Source organism: Apodemus sylvaticus, chromosome 10 (assembly GCF_947179515.1).
Source record: "Apodemus sylvaticus chromosome 10, mApoSyl1.1, whole genome shotgun sequence".
Classification (NCBI taxonomy): domain Eukaryota; kingdom Metazoa; phylum Chordata; class Mammalia; order Rodentia; family Muridae; genus Apodemus; species Apodemus sylvaticus.
This window is the reverse complement of record NC_067481.1, coordinates 38,133,772-38,154,552: the sequence shown is the minus strand read 5'-3', so window position 1 is coordinate 38,154,552 and position 20,781 is coordinate 38,133,772. Positions and strand designations below refer to the sequence as shown.

General features: G+C 39.2%; 1 protein-coding gene across 4 annotated transcripts in view; it reads left to right on the top strand.

Annotated features, from left to right (window-relative positions):
• The window catches only part of Bcas3 (BCAS3 microtubule associated cell migration factor), a 485,645-nt gene that overhangs the window by 128,797 nt on the left and 336,067 nt on the right, over positions 1-20,781 (top strand). For all 4 annotated transcript variants that reach the window (XM_052197918.1, XM_052197921.1, XM_052197919.1 and 1 more), the window contains exon 14: positions 12,029-12,162. In XM_052197918.1, the coding sequence (XP_052053878.1) occupies positions 12,029-12,162 (134 nt within the window). The remainder of the gene's footprint in view (positions 1-12,028; positions 12,163-20,781) is intronic.

The following is a 20,781-nucleotide window of genomic DNA, read 5'->3' as shown; positions in this document are numbered from 1 at the left end:
TGGTATGAAGAGGGATAGAAAACATTCACTTGTCTCTTGTAAGAGTCACCTGGTTAGCCATGACTCTTTTTTAGTAAGCACTTGTCATCAGGTGGTCTCCTGTTTTCTCTCGCATGTGGTCCAGGTTGGCCTCCATCCTTAGTCTGGGATGGTAGGGCGTGGCCCAGTCTGGCCTCCATCCTTAGTCTGGGACTGTAGGGCGTAGGCTTGGGCCACCTTTCCCAGGCTTCATTAGTGTTTCGTCTGGCGTCTCAGTGCTTTCTGTTCCTTCTTGCATTTAGGTGTGTGTGTTCACATACAATGTCTTCCCACACAGGTGTCTAAATAGATGGCTGTGATTCCTTTTCCTCTCTTTAGTTTAAGTGTTCAGGGCAGCAGAGATACTTTTTGTTACTTTCCATTTGAATTCTTCTTTACAGATCCACTACTGAGCTGGGTATTAAACATGATGATATAAAATGAGATGCTTTCCCTTCACTGGAAGAATTAAATTGTTAAGTCTTGAGTTGTATAATTTTAGTGGGTCTTAATGCAATATGCACCTTTTGTATTTAAATTGACATATCTGATGTATTTTATTCTTTCATTTCAATTTACGGGGTTTTATTGAACAGTAAGTTTTAGATTCTTCACTAAATGAACCAGTTCATCTTTTCCCAAAGATGTTTCATTTATATTCTATATTAGCCATCTAATCATGCCTTTCTATGTTAAGTTGACATTTTTATGGGGATTGTAATAGATAGCAAGTAACAGTGCTTGCTGGAATATTGCAGTTTAGGGAGGCTCTTAAACAATCAAAACATAAAAGAAGTTGATGGCCTTTTGTCTCTGAAGCTGGGCCTTCTTATGCCAGCCTACTTTATGAATCATATTCAAGGATGTGATATATATATAAAACTTGTTTCAGTCTTTTTTCTTTGAAAAGAAACATAGTCTTAAATGACAGTTATATTATATAATATGTCTGGACAATAGACGTAAGAAAGTCAGACCTTTGGCCATCTCCTGGGCAATGTAAATACTGTGTAAACCATGCGTGGTGGAGTACCACCACAGTGCAGATTAGCAAGGGAAGTTGACCAATGGCAGGTCACTACTGTGGCTCTGTGTTCTGTGGGACCTTTCAGCAACAAAATTAAGGGATGCCAGTAAACAGGCTTGTGAGACTTCTGGTTGAGCAGCTGTGTTCAGTTTGCTTTTTAATTTCACATTCCCACACTTGTTTATTAGCTGAGACTCTGAGTCCAGAATCAAAACAAATATTTTAATGGTAGTATTTATGATTTGTTTGGAGATGCCTTGGTGAGACTTTGTAGATTCAATATGGGTGGTATATGTCTGTTGCTTTCAATTATTTAGGGTACAAAATGAGTAACATTTTCTAGAGAACTTTCGTGTTCTGCTTTTCAGAGCAGTTTTAGGTCTTTAGCACAGTTGAGCAAGAAGTCTCACAGGGAAGAGTCTGCACAGGGTCATTCTCTCCATGAGCGCTCCCTTTGCCGAAGTCCCTCTGCATCACAGGGAGCTTTCTGGGCACAGAGCTTGACCCCTCCTCAGGTCAGCACCAGCCCTCCAGCTTAGCTTATGGTCCACTTATTCTTACCAAATTCAGAACTTTTAAGCTGTTGCTTTAAAAAAAAAGATGTGTTTATTTTATTTTATGTATCTTTGTTTTTGTCTGCATGGATGTGTACTATGAGTGCCTCGTGTTCACAGAGGCCAGAACAGGGTATCTGATGCCCAGAACTGCAGTGAGGGACAGTTGTTGGCCACAGTGTGGATGCTGGAAACCTCACTCTGGTCCTCTGAGCCACTTCTGCAGCCACTAAGCTGTTGTCTCTGATTATCTTCTGCTCTTATGGGAGATTGCGGAACCCTGCTGTGAGCTGAGTGCCCACAGCTCTCAGAGGCCCTGCCTCTTTCCTGAGCTGGGTCTTCACGTCTGATTTTCTGTCGGTCAATCTATGGTTAGGACTTAACAGAGACTAGATTCATTTTGTTTTGCTGTTTTCTGACCCAGGCTCCCTCCCTCTCTCCCCCTCTCCCTTCCTCTTCCTCTCTCTCCCTCTGTCCTTTAATGTTCCACCTTTAGTCAATACTTTCTGCTTAGTGAATTGTGTTCCTCTCCTTTTCATTTTTGTTATAGACATATTTCTTCTTATCCAGTCAGTAAGAAAGTGCATTTCTTTCCTCTTAATGGTTTTTTTCAGAGGAAAAAAATGAAATTTTTATTAGCCCAGTCTCTCTCCCCACCCCCTACTTCTGCCAAATTTCAGCCTTAACTTGGTATCTTCCTGCCTCAGACTAGGAATCCCATGAGAGACCCTGCTTTAAAAAAATAAAGTGGAGAGAACAGAGGCAACCAACTCCCCCCCTCCTTGCCTCATTTGTTGTCTGGCCTCATTTCAGGTGACATATAAGAAGCCTTCTCTGAACCTCATGAACCGCTGTCCTCACATTCCTTCCCATTTCAGTTCACGTGAGCAGTTTCTGGATCTTCTTGAATTCTTCCTCCCTTTTCTAAATAATAAAAGAGGGTATAAAATTGCCACCTCAGATAGTATCTGAACACATAGTGACACCCACCAGGTATTCTTTGCTCCTCTTTTTACCTTCTTCACTGTGGTATTTTAATATATTTTTCACCAATAAGGATATCTCCTTACACATTCTGATTAGAAGCACTTATTTTGCTTCCTGAGCTGTTAGCTTAGTTCTAGATGAATTTACATGGAATAGCTAAATTACATTAGAATTTTAATAATAATTTTGGAATTATTAATTCCATTAGAATTTTTCATAATTGTGAAAAACTCTAGGATTGCCAAGTTAGAATATTATTCAATTCATGTATTGAATAAAACTCACTTATTTCTAAATTTTTTCTTAAATAGCAGTTATTTCCTCATCTAAATTGTTTGGGTGGTCCATGCTGGCATGTACACATTATAAAGATATTCAAAATTAAACTCTAAAATAGATATGAATTATAAATATCTCATGGATACAACGTTTTATTTCAAAAATAAAAACAGTAGGCGAGTATGTTCTATTGCCCTAGATGTCAAGAGAGATGTACACTTCACTAAATTGGAAATAAGAAATGAAAGAAGTTCCTCAGTTGGGTGCAGCAATGAGGACAGCTGTGGGCTAACCCTCCTGCCTGGCATTCAGTGAAAAATTCAGAGAAGTCTTCTTCATTGCAGAGTACCTTGCTCTGCAGAGGTGTCCATTCTCCCAGCTGAGCTGCTGGAGCTATGAAGTGCAACACAGTGATGTTCTAATAATTACCCCTCCTCAACAGGGGACATTGCTTTTTCATGCATTAATAAGAGGAAAACGAATGTCAAGGCTCTAGTAAATCTGATTAAACATTCCACCTTTGGACGGTTAGCTGCATCTTTAATAGAATAGAAGTTCTGTGTTTTGAAAGGAGGAGGTGGTCATTTGATGGTTAATTGTTAAAGAGGTTTTACTTGGATATTTTCCCCATAGAAGTTATTCCCATTGATTGTTGCAAAGTCAGGACATGAAACTCCCTGTCTTTATTTTTACTAATAACTGTAAAAACTCACAGTCATATTTTAAGTCGTATCTTATACGGTTTCACTGTATAGTCCAAACTACTTTGTACCTAAATTTGTTTTCTAGCCTGGTCTCAAACTCATGGTTTAAAAGGTTATTCTTTAAAACTATTTGTTCTTTAATGATTTTATATATGGATATATTATGTCTTCTTATCTTAATCTCCCAAAGGTTAGTGTTACAATCACAAGCCACCACATTGGCCATGCCACAGGAATTTACAGCATAATAAGGGCTGAGAACATTCATCTGACAGCACTGTTCTTCAGTATTTTAACATTGTAAAGGCATCCTGAAGAATATTACCTGCACGACCGCTACACTCTGGTGTGGGTTGTTATTCTATTACAAATTTGTATTTACTGTCTGTTTCCTCATCTTGCAAAGTGCTATGCTTAAATAAGGTTAGAGTTACTCCAGACTTTTTGTTCCTTTTCAGTTGTCATACTGTCATCATGTGAGAGTAGAGGAACCTTAGTGGGAATTAGGATTAATGAGTGTAGTACCTGATACTTTGAAAAGAGGAAATAGTATGTTTGTTTTACATTAATAATGCATTTATCTTATACATTTTATTCATTATACAACATACATGGATGCATTATATAATGTAGATATCTTATTGCATTAAGTAACAAGATAAATCACATATATAAACCATAATTTAAAATATCTTTTCATGTTAGCACTATGCAAATTCTAAAGCAACCCTGAATTTGCCATAGGCCATCCTTACTTGATTGGATAGCTATGAATAACACTAAATTAGTAGGAGTGTGAATGCATGCAGTAGGGTACTGTGTAGAATTGGAAGTACAAGGCATGGGTTGATGGCTCAGTCAGTGAAATGTTTGCCACAGAAATATGAAGAATCGAGTATGGATCTCCAACACCCACGTGGATACAGCTGAGTGTGGCAATTAATATGTGTCTATAATCCTGCCACTGGGATGACAGACACAAGAGGATACTTGGGGATTGCTGTGAAGTCAACTGAATTGGTGAACTCCAGATTCATTGAGAGACACGGCCTCAAAAAATACATAGAGAAACTGATTTAAATTCAAAGATAAATAATTTCAACCTCTATAAGTACATGCAAACACATACAAAGGAGGAGGAGGAGGGGTGTGAAGAGAGAGAGATATTATGTGACTATCTAGATGTGCCTACAACAAATGTTATTGAACCTAAAAATCTAAAATGGGGGCATGTTACTTATCCAGATATATACATTACAAAAGCCCCAAGATTTATTTGATGACTTCCTTGGAGTACAGCCTGTGTGTTAAAGCACCAGGGCCTCAGCCGCTTGCCTTGACTCTCTGCTCTCCAGTGAGGGCTTCAGCCTGGAGCTCGCCTCATTCAGATTAGTCTATTTTCTTGCTATAAATTAAATATTAGTTGAGACATTAACTTAGCTGTAGTTGAGTATATTATCTGTGTATAATTTTCCATGGGATCAATATTGTTACGTATTTGACACACAAGCTCTGGGTTTAGAGGTATAATCTCACCAGGTATGGCCACCTAAAGATCCTAAGGACCTAGTATTACTTAGTTCTATATTAATAGAGGACACAAATGATTTTCTCCTTACACTTCAGAACATATTTTGCTTGCTGTCTGGGTTTCAGTGCTTTTGAATGTTAATAGCAGTTATGCATGCTGTTCCTCGGGCTTTACAAAGACAAACTTTGGAGAAGTTTTCATTCATTTCTCAACAAGGTTATTATTTATACCCATCTCCCTACACCATAGTTACCTCCCTGGATTTACCTTTTCTATAATTTGATATTTCTGTCCTTTCATCAACTTTCATTTAGTTATGGTAAGATATGGACATTTTTATCAAGTTTATTCCTTGATACATTTGTATTTTTTTTTGTCGTTACTTTTTGCGAATGGTTACTTTTTTAGAGTGAGTAGTGTTTATGCTAAATATAATTGACTCTGTCTCCCCACTCCATACTCTCCCCTCTGTCCTCCTCCTGTCATCTCTGTCTCCCTGCTCCCCTCCTCTTTCTCTTCCCTGTCTCTGCCAGGGTCTCATTGTGCAGCTTCGGCTGGCCTGGAACTTGCCTTGGAGACTGAGTCAGCCTTGAATCCACAGAACTCTGTGCCTCTGCAGATCCTGGGATTGCTGGTGTGTGGTGTCCAGCTGATGTATGATCTGATATGGAGTTGCAAAGAATATAAAATTCATCAAACCAATCATGTAAAAGATGAATAAAGTCCTAAGCTATTTATTTATAGTACAGAAGAAAAGACAGTATAGCTAAACACAGACATGTTGGAATAGGATAATTAATCTATTAAATTTTAAGAAAAATAGGAATTTATCAACACAAGTATAATGTTTTTAGTGAATTTGACTAGAAAAACAGGATATTCCTTTAATTAAAAACATACACACAATCAACTTGGAAATTAAATCTAAGACAGGGAAACTTCAAAAAAGAAAGTACAGGTTATATACCCCTCCACTCAGACACAGAGGGAAAAATGCCTCTCACTATTACAAAATTAGCTGTCATCAAAAATTAAAGGCAGCTCTAGAGGATCCAGTGCTCTCTCATAGACTCAGAGGGCACGTGCTCTGCTCGCTCATAATTAAAAATAATAAAATACTTCTTAAGCAAATATAGATACGTGAAAAGAAAACTCAGTTTGAAATTTATGAAAGTCATGCAGTAATATCTGTAGAGTGGAGCAACACGCAAACTTAGACCAGGAAACATAACAAATTAGCCACTGGAATGATTACAATTTAAAAAGACATACAATGGTTGAAATTTGTAAGCATCTGGGAAATGTAAGATGATTGTCATTTTCAAAACACAGTTTGGCATTGTCTAGTAGAGTCAAGCATTTAATATCTGACCACAGCATCTTGCCTTTACATAATCAACTCAGAGAAATGAAACAGCCACACAGAAAGTAGTGTTGAATACTGAATAAGTAGCAGTTTGAGTGACAGTGTTCAGTAAACGGGAACCACTGGAGAGTGGATTTGGAGATGGCAGCATGTCCTATTCTGTGATGTAAGTGAACAAGCTGTTGTTGCTTCCAGTGAATAGACCCAGAAAATCCTGTGCGATGCTTTTTGACAAGGTCTCAGTTCTAAAGCAGGCAGTATGAATTCATTTCAGGAAAGAAATCTGTGGTTAGCCTGGTGATGGGGAGGGGGTGGACAATTGTACATAGCAGGGATACATTTCTGACGCCTCTGTCTTAGTTTGTTATTAATTGTGTTGATGTATTAGACTCTTAAAAACGAGCATTTAGAAATGAATATATTCATTGTAACATGGCCTAAGAAATTAGGAATATATTCTGATGTATAATAAGAATAACTTAAATATATGGAAAAGTAAGGAACTTATTAACATATACTTAAATATAAGTATATTAGAATTTTTAGTTGATAACTTAGACCTATTGCAGATTGTAACATTACAGTAAATTATTTTGGGGATTATGGGATAGGCTCTTGCCTTGCAGCTCAGGCTGGTCTTGATCTTGTGATGCCACTGCCCTAGCCTGAGGCCTGGGATTAGGTTTGTGCAGGCGTGCCCAGGTCACAGTGCTCAACTCTGAAACCTAAGGAAGAGAGCCAGAGGCACTTCCATAATCCTAAAAATGTCAGAGTTCAACCTTTTATTCTCTGAATGCTGAAGTTAGGTGACTCGATGTAAGTTAAAGAAAAAATGAGTCAGAAATGAAATATATATATGTAATATTGTCTTAATTTTGGACCTATGTTGGTTACAGATATAGACAACTTCCATAATCCTAAAAATGTCAGAGTTCAACCTTTTATTCTCTGAATGCTGAAGTTAGGTGACTCGATGTAAGTTAAAGAAAAAATGAGTCAGAAATGAAATATATATATGTAATATTGTCTTAATTTTGGACCTATGTTGGTTACAGATATAGACAACTCTAGGAATGGTGTCAAATCAATCATGTCTGTTGTTTTCTTAGCTCTGTTTACTCCAGTGTTTCTCACAGGATGTTTTGTAGTGTGTTTTATAAAGATTTACATTCTTGTCTCCTAAATGGGAAGAGTACGTTGATGGGTTTCATTATCAGTGTCTTTCAAAGGCCTAAAAAACATGCTTCTATGAAATGTATGCTCTTGGGCTGGATGTTTAGGTCAGAAACAGGGAGCTTGCATAGTATGTCTCTCTAGCCGCAATATGGCAAACAAAACAACAACAAAACCAAAGCCTCTGGGAGGGAGGGAGGGTTGGAGGGAGGGAGGGAGAGAGAGAGAGAGACAGAGAGACAAACAGACAACTGGGGTGATGGAAGAGAAGGAGGGGGCAGTGTGTTAGTTAAGAAATGGATGCTGTGCACTTGGGGACTTGAGCTTAGAGACCGTTGTGATGAACCTGAGCTGCTTCAGGATTTCTATCAATACTGAGATTTTTATTTATTTATTTATTTTACAAATTTGACTCTATTCCATTGAAAGTTTACAAGTATAGATGCAATAATACCTTGCAAAAATTAATGGTAAAATATAATTGGTAAAACTTGTTTTATGATACAATGGTGTGATGCCCCCATAAAGACTTGTGTCTGACCCTGTCCTCAGTGCTTATGATTGAAGAGAGTGTGAATAACTGGTGATTTGTCTTTGAGTTCTCGTGTGTGTACGTGATGGTGAACCATTTAGTTAGATAGATAGGTGTTGTAAATGTGTGTATGGGATAGAGAACCATTCAGTGAGATAGGTGTTATGAATAGTATTTTGGAAAAAAAGACAAATCATGTTTCCAAGACTTTATAGCCTGTGCTCACTGCTGTTTTGCTATAGTCTTTAATTTCACCCTTTGGTCTAACCAGCTTTGCCCATTTGAAAAGACTTAGCTCTGAAGAAGCCACAACAGCCTTAGCGCTTGTTCTTCTGCAGCTCCCTCATACACTAGAGAACACTGCGTACCATCAGCAGCTCAATCCCCACCCTCCATCTCTGAAGCTCATCTATCAAACTTGAGGCTTCGAGTGCGGGAGAGGAAGCTTCCAGATAAACACACAGCAGCATCTAAATAGCTGATCACTCCTGGCTTCCGCTTCCAGGCCCTATAATTAGAAGCCTTCTTTCCCTTGTATTCCCGGATGACGCAAATGCTTTTTGTGGCTTGGCACCTCGTTTGGGGCGTGGGTTTAGTTTATGGCCAGGCCAGCGTCTGGTTTAGTCTTCTGATGCTGCATAAATAGTTCTCAGGCCGCAGTCTATGCTGTGTGACTTTTTCCTTTTATGTATATGCGCGCTAAAACTTGTTTTCCAGAAAAAAAGAGCTTACTGTTTCCTTTTCAGTATGTGTGTAAAAGAGGAAGTTGTATATTAACAAAAGCACTTGATTCTGTAGAAATACACTAGCTATTTCTTCCTTTACTCTGCCTTTTCAAGTGTTTATGTTCTAAAACTTTTGTGAAGCATATAAACTCATTTACGGACTAGAAAGCCAAATTTGGATGAATGGAAGAGGACAGTGTCTGAGGTAGGATCCACATGCATATAGAGGTGCACATGGTAAGGAGTATTGCCCTACAAGAGTGGGTGACATAGAAAGAACTAGGAAGATTAATATTTAAAATGCTCAAGTGTGATTGCCATTCACGTGTCGAGCAGTAGTAGCCTGATTCGGTCAGCCTTCCAGTTAATTGCTCATTCTGAGGAGAATGTTGTATGTATTTACTATAAATGCAAGCTTCTCCCCCTTTTTCCCTCCCATTACAATAATGTTTCTGTTGTTTTTAAGTGCTCCAAACTGATTTTTGTGGAAGGGTAAAAGCTGAAGATAGCAGTTGGGTTGTAGTTGTGCAGCTTCCTGTGCAAAGCAGGTTGGCAAAGCATGTCGGGAGTACAAGGTACGGCCATGGCAGAGCTCAGGCACACGGCAGAGAGATGGGTACAGGAGGGTACCTCACGCCATAACTAGGTGTAGGGGGAGAGAGGCTAAAGTGTGTAGTAAGTAATTATTGCCCATTATAAAATTAATATATTAATTGCGACTTTTCATCGATTAAAATGTATATAGGCAGAAAAATGGTAAGCTAGGGAAATCTCACCTTCCGATGGGCTGCATCCTCCCGTGTTTGTGATAGCCCTACCTCTATTTTCTTTATCACTGTATGGCAGCAAAACATTCTACACAATAAAACAAAAGGACAGACCCTGGAAGCTAGGTGCGTGCATCGTGCACTCAGGAACAGTCAGTGAGTATGAAGGGATTATTCCTCAAAATCACAGCTTAAAGCAAAAAAGCTCAAGATTAAAATGAAAATTTTCTTATTTCCCTGGAAGGGCAGACACCATGATCAAGAAGACTGTTTTCATTTATTGCACTATGGATCTGCCAACCCTGTGATTTCCTAAAATTCGGGAAACTCAACTGCTAATTTAGGCTAGCTGGAAACTGTTCTCATTCTTCCCCAGCCCATTTAAAAATAATTCTAAGAGCCAGGCTGTGGTGGTACATGCCTTTCCCACAACATTCTTAGGACATTATTCTAAGATTTATGTGCTTTGGGGATGAGGCAGAGGCAGGAAGATCTCTGAGTTGGAAGCCAGCCTGGTCCAGAGTGATTTCCAGCACAGCTAGGGCTACACAGAGAAACCCCGTCTTGAAAAACGATGATGATGATGATGATAGCAGTAGCAGTTGCAGTAGCAGTAGCAGTAGCAGTAGCAGTATAGAAAGAATCCAAAACAGAAATAAACATTCTTCTACTCAAGCAAAGAAAAAGTAAGGAAACACGCAGATAAATTAATCAACATGAACTTAAATTCCACTCCACTAGTTAATGTACTACATGAGAATGTAGTAAATGAAATAATTAAAGTCATATTGGGTTATAGAGAGATGCCAGTGGTTGGTAATCTGACGAAGTGGCATGCCATTCATTGCTTTTCCTGTACTCCCAGGCAGCAGGAGGTTTAAATTTCAGAATTCAGGTTAGCAACTAATACAGGGACTCCTGTGCCCGATGGAATAACGTTCAGGAAAAAGGTGGCACGTGGCTGTTTAAAGTGGACAGGCACAGAAGCACAAACGACAAGCAATCGCACACACAGAATCTGTGGTCTCATATGCATTGATTACCCGAGACTCCCAGAAGGTCGCTGTGCTGTGGACAGTGTAACTGCAGGGGACAGAACGAGAATGCATGTTCACAAAGTTTGTGTAAGTCTTCCCCATACAGACATGGTGAAGGGCCAAGGGTTTAACCTGACTTAATTACACAGTGTACACCTGTATCTAACCATGCAATTTCTGTGTTCTACGTTCAAACACATTTTCATACTGGAGATTTAGCACAGAGACTTTTGTGTGTAAAGCAGGAACTCTGAAGACATGGCTTAAATATCCAGACAGAGAGATGCACACACACAAATCCCCGTGTACTAAACAATAACTCTCTGTGGAAATTGGATAAATGTGTTTTTTCTTGATTCACTGGCTTAAAACATGAAACTAGGACATCTTTGTAACTCATAACCGTGACACCTTTTCAAAGTAAAGAATACACTTTATAGAAAGTACTGTTGGAAGTTTCTGTTAATACCATGCAAGGGTAAAGATTATTTGTTTACTGTATTAATTACACCTCTTTAATATGTGTGTATTCATGTGTGTGTGCACATGCATCTTTTGTTTGTTTCTTTTAGGGACAGGATCTCAGCTTTTGTCCAGGCTGGTCTTGAATTCCTGGGTGAAAATTATCCCTCTGCCTTTGTCTCTTGACTAGCTGGGAATAGAGATGTATGATACCACCCTAACTCAGTAATAGCTATTTTCAATTGAGTAAAATTCTCCAGTCTCATTAGTATATATTGAAACATTATTACTTTGATGATTCTTTTTAAATTGTGTGTTGGTTGCATATGTGCATGTGTAGCTGAGTCCAAGGCAGCGTCTGCTGCTGTGCTCAGGTGCTATCCCCTTCCTTTGAGGCAAGGCCTCTCGTTGGCCTGGAGCTTAGCACTTAGGCTAGATTGGCTGGTGAGTTCAGGGATCCTCCTATTCCACATCTTCAGTGCTGCACCATCAGGCCAGGCAGTTTTACATAAATTCTGGGGATTTGAACTCACCCAGGTAAAAGCTATCACATCACCACAGCAACCCAGCCATCTTCCCAAGCCTCAATGTGTTCTGACAATTGCTGAGAACTTTGTAGTTTTTGGATATAAAATTTCTTCCTGCTGCTCATAAAGGACATCCTCCTCCCTCTGTTTAGTAGCTCCACTTTGTTGATATTGGTATGATGTTATAGAAAGAATGTGCTTTATTTTAATTATTTTATTTTATAACTAATATCCTTTCCACCATTCATAATACTTAAGAATAGCACTGATTTTTCTGTAAATATCTTATCCACATACATAATCACTTTTATTTTTATCCTTTGCTTTTTTCTCTTCCAGGAATGCTTTTAGTCACAACAGATACTCTTGGCCATGACTTTCATGTCTTCCAAATCCTGACTCATCCTTGGTCATCTTCACAGTGTGCTGTCCATCATCTGTACACGCTTCACAGAGGAGAGACCGAGGCCAAAGTAAGTGCGCTCCCCTGAAGGGATTGATTCTTGAGGTCATTGGAGACTCATATCAATTTGGAGATTAGTATTTATGAGAAAACAATATTCTCTGTAGTAGAGTAAGTTCATAAATTATGGAAAGATACCTAGCCTGCTTAATGAATATATAAGGAAAAAACTACCTTATTTTTATTGAGGAGCAGAGAAATGGTTCTTATTATTCAGAGGAACCCACACCAAGCAACTCATAACCTCCTGCAGCCACAGGAGAGGATCAAGGAAGGCCAGTGTTCTCTTTCAGTGTCTTCTGCACCTGAATGCACATGACACTCATATACATCCACACAGTTAAATAATAAAGTTATCTTTTTAAAAATGTTGACACGTGAGATCAGCCTGATTCCTTATTCCAAAGGAAACCCTGCTGCCAGCTGATGTCTGTTTCTGAGGACCCTTTTGCTAGGCACTTTGTGTTTGTTTATGCTTTTTTATATAAATTTTCCGGTATTATAAATACGCACATGTTTTCTTTTAAGAGTGTGTTTTCGTTTGTTTATATATTTTGAGACAGGGTCTCATTTCACAGAATGGCTTTGAATTTGTGTTTATCCTTGATCTCCAGGTCCTCCTGCCTCCACTTCCCCAGTGCTTGGATTACAGCTGTGTATTACCATAATATGCAGTAGTTAATTTTTAAACATTTATGGATACAGATATGTAAATGCTATGCAAGCATGCATTTCACAATACTTTCCTGTATAATATCTAATGGTTATTTTATTAGGTACTATACTGGGATTCTTACATATATTCAATTTTTTTCTTGTTGATTTTGTTTTTTTTTGAGACTAGGTTTCACTGGGTTGCTTTGGCTGTTCTGGAACTTACTCTGCAGACCATTCTGTTCTTGAACTCACAGAGATCTGTCTGCCTCTGCCTCCTAAGTGCTGGATTTAAAGACATGCACTACCAACATGCCCAGCTAATATTCGTAATATCACAATGCAGGCACCATGTTTTCTTCTTCTTACCAGCATAAAATCTCATGGTAATTTGTTCTCCCCAAGCTGGTGGCTCTGCACATCCCAGCCATCACCATATAAAGCTACATTTTAGAATTCATCATTGTTACTGACATGGTGACAGTACCTGTGTTCTAACAACCCAGGAAATGAAAGCAAAGGGAGCCAGCTGAGGCTTCATGATGTGTTCTGACATCAGCTCTATGTATGTATGTATGTATGTATGTATGTATGTATGTATGTATGTATGTATATATGTATGTATTTATGTCTGTATTTATGTATTTATTTATTTATAGTATAGAATAGAGTTTATTCAAGGCATGGGGAGGGGAGTTAAAGGGGTAGTAGAGGCAGAGAAAGGCAGAGAGAGGGAGAGAGTAGAGAAGCAGAGGCCAACCATGACCACGTGGAGAGAAGGTGGAGGGGAGGAGGAGGGCAAGAGAGAATCTGGGAGTGAGCGGATAAGAGATGCAAGAGCTTGACACCAGCTCTCAGTGTGCATGGGAAGGGCAGGGGAGGCGAGGACGCACAGTTAGAGACACTTTAGTTTGTAATATGGTAAACTAGTTTAACTTTATGATACTTGTCTGTCTCAATAAATATTAGGATTTTATTTTAGAAATAAGTTGTTTCTTATTGATTCCTGTGTATTTTAGGCTTTTAGTAAAGCAGACTTATTTTCTCTTAGGGTTTTATTTGTCTTTTTTTTTTTTTCCTGGACCAGCAGTCAATCTTAGGACCTCTTAGAGTGCTTGGCCAGAACTCTCCTGAGCGGTGGCCCAGCCCTCTGTGAGTGTGAGTGTGTCTCTGCTGCAAAGGAGAACATCCTCTTTCATAGCCATGAGAAGCCTCTAAAAGACTAAATAAAAATAATTCTGCCCTTTTAACTGTCAAACCCCAGCTCAATGTCATTTGTTGTTGTTCCAACAAGTAGCAGAAGGATCTAACCCAGAAAAGTGAGCCGTCGTATTTTAAGTCTGTTTCTTTCAAGGGCTACTCATTATTTCTTGGCTGTTTATGATTTTAGCACATTGAATTCACAGCCCATTTCTTCTGTGTAGTCTTCCTTAGTTGTGACAGGTGTTGGTATTCTTCTATTCTGAGGTAGACTGTGGCTTTTGAGATAGGGTCTCCTTGTGTTCTCTATCCTGGCCTCGAAGCCTCCTTCCTCTTTCCTCTCTTGGAATAACAGGTCTTCAGTTCTGCTAATTATTTGGTCAGGATACCAATACTTTATTTTTTTATTTGTCTATAAAAGGCAAATACTTGTTCAATAGTTATTTTAGCACTTAGAGTAGTCCAGATTTGGAAAGTGGGCAGCTACTGACATGCCCTCGAATACATCTCAGACTTAGCTGTCATGTGGTGAGCATTCTTCACTGGACCTGACTTCCTACGTCCAGCTTCATGCTTTGCTTTGTGCAGGGGTGCAGTATGAGACCAGTGTGAATTTCATCTCTTTAGACACAGTTCAGTTTCCTATTCTCTTTATAAAACTTGCTTTGCTTTGAGGCATCCCTCAGTCTCACAAAACCATTGAGAATGTGAATATTTAAGCACTTGACCCCATTTTTAATGCCTTGTTTCTATTTGCATTATTTGTTATTTAACTTAAAACCTAGAAGTTCAGTGAGGAAAAACAATCTTGTAAGACTTAGGGAAGTTACCCCCCCCCCCCCCCCGATATTTGGTATTGCAAACCATTTGTCCATTTATCAGGTAGGCAAATGAAATAGAAATTGCTAACAATGATTTACTTAGGGTCTACCCTGTAATTTGGAATTTCTAAAAACAAAACATAAAGATATAAGTACCTAAGTTGGAAACCATAAAATTAATCATTATAAGGTACTACTGAAATTATTTTGAACTGATAAAATTTAATACCGATCATGAAATCTGTCTGGCACATGATTTATCTGGCCATCTTTTAGTACTTGAAAAATTATATTATTCTGAATTCTTCCAAGAACTCCAAGGGCACTTTAATCAGGCAAGGGAATAAAAAAGTATATGGATCTAATTACGCTGAATTAAGTTGTTTTGTGGTCTTTGACTGGGGATATCCTCTGCATCTGACAGTAATTTTCCTCTTGAAGCACATATGCTCTTAGGAGAATGCCCTTGTTCCAGCAGCAGCATGAGTCTCACCGATACCTTGTCAGTAGGCTCCAGCATGCCTCGCTCAACCCTCCATACCAAGACCTTGTTCATAGACTATGTCATGTCTTACTCAAGCCTACTATTGCCATTTTGTAATTTATTTGATAAATAGCAATTTCATTTTTGAAACATGTAAATATTCATGTTTTCATGTTAAAAGTTTACAATGTAGTATGATGAATACCTTTTTAGTTCTGAAGTTGAAATGAATCTAATTATATTATTTAAAACTCTTTGTGTTTGAGATAAAATTTAATTTTTAGTGTCTACATGTTCTAAACACTGTGTGCTTATGCTTGTGCAGAAAGGCCACTTTCCTGTGGTGTTGGAATTCATGGTAAGCCTGTGATTTACTTACCATGAATTTATATTCATTCATATATATCCTTCACACCTCCATTTTATTAAGATATTGTACACAAACTATGGAAGTGTGCAGCTCCCAAGCCTTAGTATATCCATCGGTGGTCTAGACTGTCATCTGTGCTTGGTTCCTGTCCCTTTCTCATCTCTGAAAACACACATTTGTCGTAGCCCTTCTGCATCCCTGGGCCTCCAGCTTCCCTGTGTATTTTGCTGAGATAAGCGGATTACTTTCTTTAAACTCCAGGTTAATTATCTAGAAAAGTGGGATTCTGTTCATGTTTCATTGAGGCTTACTGAGGACCGCCAAGGGAATCTCCTGTTGGGTTTGCTGTCTCTCCGTGTTAATGAGATTCCGCTCTAGGAGTCCAAGGTCACAGATTCTGAGGACAGAGAACTGGAAAGAAGGAAAATGCCAGAGATATGCCAGGGACATCAGAAAATGTGAAAGGTGCATCTGTCATCAGGAAATGAGAGAATAAGGCCATATACAAGGAAGACACGATTGGCTTGGCAGAAAATATAAAAGTCTCTTTAAAGTATTCACACAATAAGTTATTTTAAAGACATTAAAAGCTAAAAGCACATAAAGAACAAGTCTGATGTATAGGCTTAAAATCCCAGTGACTTAGGAGGGCAAAACAGAAAGACCCTGTCTCACAAAGCCCTGAGAGACTGGGATGGAGGTTAGCAGTTACAGTATTTGCCTAGCATGGGCAAAACCCTGGGCTTACTTGTATGGTTAGGCTCACTCTGTCTGTCTGTCTGTCTGTCTGTCTGTCTGTCTGTCTATCTATCTGTCTGTCTCTGTCTCCCTTTGTCTCTCTGTCTCTTTCTGTCACTCTGTCTCTGTCTCTCTCTCCTAAGAATTAGTTGATAATTTAAATATATCTTACTGTCCAAAATACTACATTATATTCATAATTTAAATATAATTTAAACATATCTAACTGTCCAAAATACTACGTTATATCCATAATTTAAATATAATTTAAATATATCTCACTGTCTAAAATACTACATTATATTTGGGAGAGCTAGAAAACACTGCTGAAAATCAATAAAGGCTTGACTATGGATTATATTATAGCTTTACAATGTCAGTTTCCTCTGATTTTGTCTTTAATTTCTTTTTTTTATTTTCTATATTCTTTGTTTACATTCCAAATAATTTTCCTTTTCCAGGTTCCCTCATCCCCATAAGTCCCATAAGCCCTCTTCCCTCCGTCTGTTCTCCAATCAACCCCTTCCTACTTCTCTGTCCTGGTACTCCCCTACAATGCTGGATCAAGCCTGTCTAGGACCAGGGACCTTTCCTTTCTTCTTCTTGGGAATCATTTGATATGTGAATTGTTATTTTGGGTATTCAGAGTTTCTGGGCTAATATCCACTTATTAGTGACTGCATTTCATGTGTGTTCTTTTGTGGCTGGGTTACCTCACTTAGGATGATATTTTGCAGTTCCAACCATTTGCCTACGAATTTCATGAATTCATTGTTTTTAATTGCTGAGTAGTATTCCATTGTGTAAATACACCACATTTTCTGTATCCATTCCTCCATAGAGGGACATTTGGGTTCTTTCCAGCTTCTGGCTATTACAAATGTATTCTATGAACATAATGGAGCATGTGCCCTTATTGCATTCCAGGGAATCCTCTGGGTATATGCCCGGGAGTGGTATAGAAGGATCCTCTGGAAATGTCATGTCCAGTTTTCTGAGGAACCGCCAGACTGATTTCCAGAGTGGTTGTACCAACTTACATTCCCACCAGCAGTGGAGGAGTGTTCCTCTTTGTCCACATCCTCGCCAACACCTGCTGTCTCCTGAGTTTTTAATCTTAGCCATTCTAACTGGTGTAAGGTGAAATCTCAGGGTTGTTTTGATTTGCATTTCCCTAATCACTAATGATGCTGAACATTTCTTAAGGTGCTTCTCAGCCATTCATAGTTCTTCAGGTGAAAATTTTTTGTTTAGCTCTGTATCCCATTTTTTAATAGGTTCATTTGGCTCTCTGGAGTCTAACTTCTTGAGTTCTTTGTATATATTGGATATTAGTGCAGAATTCTATCAGACCTTCAAAGAAGACCTAACACCAATACTCTTCAAATTATTCCATAAAATAGAAACAGAAGGAACTCTGCCCAACTTGTTCTATGAAGCCACAATTACACTGATATCAAAACCACACAAAGATCCAACAAAGAAGGAGAACTACAGGCCAATATCCCTTATGAATATCGATGCAAAAATAATAAAATTCTTGCCAATCGGATACAAGAACACATCAAAACAATCATTTACCATGATCAAGTAGGCTTCATCCCAGGAATGCAGGGATGGTTCAATATACAGAAATCCATCAATGCAATCCACTACATAAACAAACTCAAAGAAAAAAACCATATGGTCATTTCATTAGATGCTGAAAAAGCACTTGACAAAATTCAGCATCCTTTAATGTTTTTAATTTCTATGGAAATCTCAGTGAAGATTTTTCTCCCATAGTATATACCTGATAGAAAGACTTAACTGAATTTATGGGAATCCAGTGTGGTATGGTGCATGTCTAAAATCGCAGCACTCAGAAAGGAAAGGCAGAGAAAATGGCAAGTCTACTCTAGTGATCATATTGAGTACTAGGTCCCCAGGGACACATAGTGAGACCCTGTCTCAATACAAATTAAAAACACCAAACAAATGTAAACAATTGGGAGGGATTTGGAAGCATTGTGACATTTATGCCCACTTGATTGTCAACTAAGCACCTTACTCAGAGGAGCGATGGACAAGTGTGAAACCAATGACCATTTAGTGTTTATAAGGAAACTAAAGAAACTAATGTCCCTCAGGTTTGGCACAGATTTTTTAAAATGTGACACAAATAGTAAAATCCACTAAAGCATGCAATCATAAACTTTGGTTCGTTAGAGTAAAGCACCCGCCTTCTGAAAGAAGCCATTGGAAGGGAGAATGCGAGTTGCCGAGAGATTGAGAACCACCTGCAGGGTATCAGTTACTCTTGTAGTTGTGACAAAATACTGACAAAAGAAACTTGCGGAAGAGAGGCTTCATTTTTGTCTGGAAGTTCTGGAAGACACAATCCATCATGATAGGAGAGAGATGGGCTCAGGAGATAGAGGCAGCTGTTCCCATGTCCTAGGAGATCAGTGAGGAATGAATGCTTGTTCTGGTTATAAAGTATTTATGTATTTACTGTGTGTGGTGTGTGTGTGTGTGTGTGTTTGTGTGTGTGTGTGTGTGTGTGCGCGCACGCGCATGCGCGTGCAGAGTTGGCAGAAAGTGCCTTGACTACTGAACCATCTATCTAGCCCCATTTGGCCCGTTTTAATTCAGTCCTGGATCTCAGACTTTGGAACCACGTGTAGATGACCACAAGCTCCTCCTGATCCTCCCACCCTCACCTTTGGTGTGCTGGCATGTGAGAGTATGTTATCACGATCATATCTTGCGTAGAAGTCCAGACACGCAGGTGAGGGTCAAGGTGCCATTCCCTCAGTTCTCTCCAGTTCGGCCTGTGATCACTGTGGGTCTGCCTAGTCTGTGTTGTCTTCCCTTCCTAATTTGTGGGTACATTCATTTTACTGGACTTATTCTGCAATCTCTTCTCTGCTCGCCTCTGCCTTTGGACTTTCCCATTTTGTTAACTAATAGCATTTGTAGACAATATTAAATGACTGGCATGCTTGGCCCAGTTTCACTGTCTTTCTCTGATTCAAGTAGGCGAGACAAAAGTTCATTTTTGATTCTCCAGTGCCAGTTGGCTGCTTACCTCTGTCTCCCTGAGTTACTGAGGTTGGACAGTGATCCTCGTCTTGGCACATCATCATGCCCATCTTTAGTCAAGGCATCATGAGCTTTGGGAAAGAGCTCTGTGGGTCAAGTGGCTATTGAATCCGTGGCAGGGAAGATAATGTAGTTGCCTGGACCTTGAGCCCACCACTCCCCTTTGAGCCTTTGAGCCTACTTACTTCTCTGACCTCTTTCACCTTCACAGGCGCCTGTCCCAAAGTCGAACCAGTACACCCTTGCCCTCTTCAGTCAGTTCTTCAGTACTCGTTAGAACTGAACAACTCCTTAAATAGCTAATCCAAAATTTAAAAAAAACAACAACAACAACAAAAAAAACCAAAAAACCCCCACATGTACTTAGCCTCTCCACCTGGCAGGTGGCGATGTTGAGCTGGGATAGGCCTCAGGTCTCAGTTGCCTTAATCTCACCCAGAGTTCCTTATGTTGGTCTTGCTGGATAGTACAGGAAAGAACTGGAAGGCAGTCAGTTGTGAACCTGTGGGTGGTGAAGAATCCTAAAACAAGCATTTAAACCAGTTCAGACTTGTCAGTGGTGTGTAGGTGCTTGACTATGTGATCCCAGCCTTCTCCCTACACATTCCCGTGTATATCCCTTATGGAAGCACAGCATATTCAGTGTAAACTTTAACCCTAGTACCAGTGACAGCTGTAAGGAGGTGATGCTATCCACTCTCTGGGTGGCAAGTGAATCAAACTTGTGGATAGGTTGAGGATTTTTGTCTCAGAGGCACAGCTCCAAGATGCTGTTGTGGGGTCCAGGGAATGTCCATGCACAGCAGGATGTACCTTCTTTCTGTAAGCAAGGTTATACAAAGCCGTGTTTCAACCTCAGTCTCTGGCATTTCTGTCTGCCCTTCCTTTATGTCTGCCATGGGTGGACAGTTGGTCACAAGAACCAGGTCCATGAAATGATCATAGTTTTATATGCACTTATACTTAAAATACTAGAAGATTCCATAAATATTCTAATATGCCCCCATAATGTTCACAACTTCAGAGAAAAATGGTCCCCAATATTATACAAAATTTGATTGACTCTACCATTCTCTTTTAGATAAACCAGATTTACCTGGAGATTTCTTAACTTTTTCTCCAAAAGTGTAAAGCAAGTGATGTGCAATCCCCCCTCCCCTAGTAACCTGTCTCTTAACTTACAGAGTAAAACTTAGTTTGATGTGCACAGATTGTGTGTGAGTGGATCATTCTAATGTTAGCAGGATGAATAATAGTTACCTGGTCTCAGATGTGATG